This window comes from Tamandua tetradactyla, chromosome 8, assembly GCF_023851605.1.
Source record: "Tamandua tetradactyla isolate mTamTet1 chromosome 8, mTamTet1.pri, whole genome shotgun sequence".
In the NCBI taxonomy this organism is placed as follows: Eukaryota; Metazoa; Chordata; class Mammalia; order Pilosa; family Myrmecophagidae; genus Tamandua; species Tamandua tetradactyla.
Window position 1 is genome coordinate 76020359 of NC_135334.1, and position 3071 is coordinate 76023429.

A 3071-nucleotide genomic window follows, 5' to 3' on the forward strand; every position below is an offset into this window, starting at 1 on the left:
ACATAGAACTATGCTCTTATTTTTCCCTGCTCTTTTATGTCACAGGTAATGAAGAGGCCATACCTAATTAATTTATTCTAGTATATTCTTTAGAAAACATTTCTTATTCATCAATGTAATTTTTATTTAATAATTTCTTAGTATACTATTATGTGGATGCACTGTATTTGGACTTTTTAAAAATATTTTATTACAAATAATTGGCAACATAAATAAAAGTCTTACAAAGTTAAGCATTAATAAACATTTGTAATAATTTACATTTTGCAAAAGAAAATTAAAATACGTATAATATACTTACATATATCTATGTATGTTAAAATTATATTCAAGGTGAGTATGTATGGATTATATGATACAGGGAATTTTTGTAATTGCTACTCTAAATAACAAAAATTTGAAGACAGAGTTTAAAGCTGAGACTGGCTGGTGAAATGTCCTAATGAGTAGAATGAACAAGTAGAGGTATTCAAAGCCTAAAGTACACGAGAAAGGAACAGTTCAATATTATCCAGGAAGTCTGCTATCTCTAGTTCATCCTTTCCTTTTTTTTAGTTTCTGGGCTGCCAAAACAAATACCATGCAATGGGATGACTTATGCAATGGGAACTTATTGGCTCAAGGTCTGGAGGCTGGGAAAATCCAAAACTGAGGTATTAGTAAGGTGAGGCTTTCTTAAGACTGGCATTCTGGGGTTGGCTGCCTGCCATCCTTGTGGATTTGTCACATTGCTATGCACATGATACTGTCTCTCATTCCCTTTGTGAGTTCTCTTGACTTTTATTCCTGGCAGAGCCCTGTGGCTTTTTCCCTTTGGCCTTCTCTATAAGACCCCCCAGTAATAGGATTAAAACCCATCATCTTAACTGAAGTAACCTCATCGAAAGTTTCTATTTTCAATGGCTTTACCACCCATAGGAATGGATTAAGGTTAAGATGTTTTTCTGGAGAGCATAACTACAAGATATCAAAATTGCTGTATATATATTTTTTTTTAAATTGAGATTTAATTCAAATACCGTAAAAATTATCCTTTTACGTGTACAATTCAGTACTTTTTTAGTATATTTACATGGTTTTGCAACTGTCACATTTTCTTTAGAGACACTGACACATGAAGTCATTTGACTAGTATGTCAGTTGAATCCATCTCCATCATGATAATTACATTCACATAAAGTAGGGAGAGAATTGCTGAGGAAATATGATGTTAGTCCATGATTACAATTATTTCTGCTTTGGAGACATCATTTGAAGCACTACGTCCCATATCTGTTTTGTCCTGATCCCATAAATAATGGGATTCAGCATAGGTGGAGCCAAATTATAGACACTGGCAAGAAGGACATGAATATGGAGTGAGATGTGGTGTCCAAATCTTTGAGTGATGACTGAGAAGATTCCAGGCCCATAAAAGAGGATAATGACACAGACATGGGAGACACAAGTATTGAAAGCCTTATTTTGAGAGTCTTGGGAAGGCATGCGGAAAACAGCATGGAGAATCAGCATATAGGAAACAAAAATTAGTAAAACATCTAAGACCAAGGTTGATATTAGGACAAATAACCCATACCAGATGTTTACTCGAATGTTATCACAGGAAATTTTGGCCAAGACAATGTGCTTACAAGTGGTGTTTGGGAGAATGTTACTTTTGCAGTATGTCAATCTTTTCAGAAGATATATTGTAGGAAAAACTGTCCCATAACTTCTCAAAAAGATCATCACTCCAATTTTCCCAATTAGAGTGGGTGAAAGAATAGTGGTATATCTCAGTGGATAGCATATGGCAATATAACGGTCAAATGCCATGACCACCAAGATCCCTGACTCAAAGATGAAAGTAGAAGTGAGAAAGAAGACCTGAGTGATGCAGCGATCCAGGGAAATCTCCCCAGCATGGAACCAGAAGATGGCCAAGGCTTGAGGAACTGTGCATGTGGAAAGGACAATATCTGTTCCAGCCAACATGCAGAGGAAGAAATACATGGGTTCATGGAGAGTGCGCTTTGTGAGGATAATAAAGATGAGCAGGTTGTTCCCAAGCAGGGTGATGACATAGGAAATGAAGAAGGGGATGGAAATCCACAGGTGCTGGTCCTCTAGGCCAGGGATGCCCAGCAAGCGGAAGACTGTGTGGCTGACCCCAGTGTGGTTTACGGGAGTCATACCTAGGGTGATCTTTTATGGATATAACATCCTGTTTACAAAGACAGAGGAGAATTCAGATTATCTCTAAGATTTTCTTTGATGTTACCAATGGCTTTTGACCTGACCCCGTTCCATACTGAGGAAGGCCTGAGTTATGTTGCATATAAAAATGATGAAGATATGGTTTGTCTTCTGAATGTGGTCTTACTTGGTCTCATAAAGAAGATAATCTTTTTTTTTCTTTAGTTGAATAATGGTCTAAGTCAACATCTTATTTAATGATACATAGTAAACCTTATTGGAGAACAAAATGGAAGAAATAATTCAGTTTGTATTTGTGACATTTTTAAGGATGAGTTGACATTTGAACTTGCTTTTGAAAGAAGTATAGGATGTCAATAGGTGGAAGGAATAAAAATTAGCAAATGGAACAAAGTTATATAGCAGGTTATGGAGAAATATTAGCCATGCAAATGGCAAGTATGTTTAAAAGCTTTCAGATTTGTGTGCATGTGACATTGCAAATTTGGTCAATTGGAGAAAAGATGTCAGCAAAATAGACTTGATCAGATATAAATTAATGAGGCTACACTTAATCAGCGAGGACATGTTAAGCAACAATGAGTTTAGATATTGGAAAACATTTTTGATATATTAATCTGGCAGCTAAGTTGAAGACAGATTGGAAGGTAGAGAAACAGTAAAAACTGCAACTGACAATGAATTTAGGGGTTTGCTGTAGTAAGATACATTTATGAATTGATGGATTATCAAATTGAACTAGAATTAGGGAGCTATCTTTTAAATGTCAATATTAGAGACTGATCTAAAATGCTACGTATGGAACATCAATAAATGCTTCTAACAACACAGGCAGTAGGTGGTATCACAGCCAATTTTTCAGAATAGGAATTTGA

The 3071-nt window shown here is 35.7% G+C and overlaps 1 protein-coding gene across 1 annotated transcript; it reads right to left on the reverse strand.

Annotated features, from left to right (window-relative positions):
• Window positions 1-1227: 1227 nt before the first annotated feature.
• Window positions 1228-2172, reverse strand: LOC143643507 (olfactory receptor 52B4-like). Its single transcript, XM_077112128.1, has one exon. The coding sequence runs from the start codon at window positions 2170-2172 to the stop codon at window positions 1228-1230; it is 945 nt and encodes a 314-aa protein (XP_076968243.1).
• Between the last annotated feature and the right edge of the window lie 899 nt (window positions 2173-3071).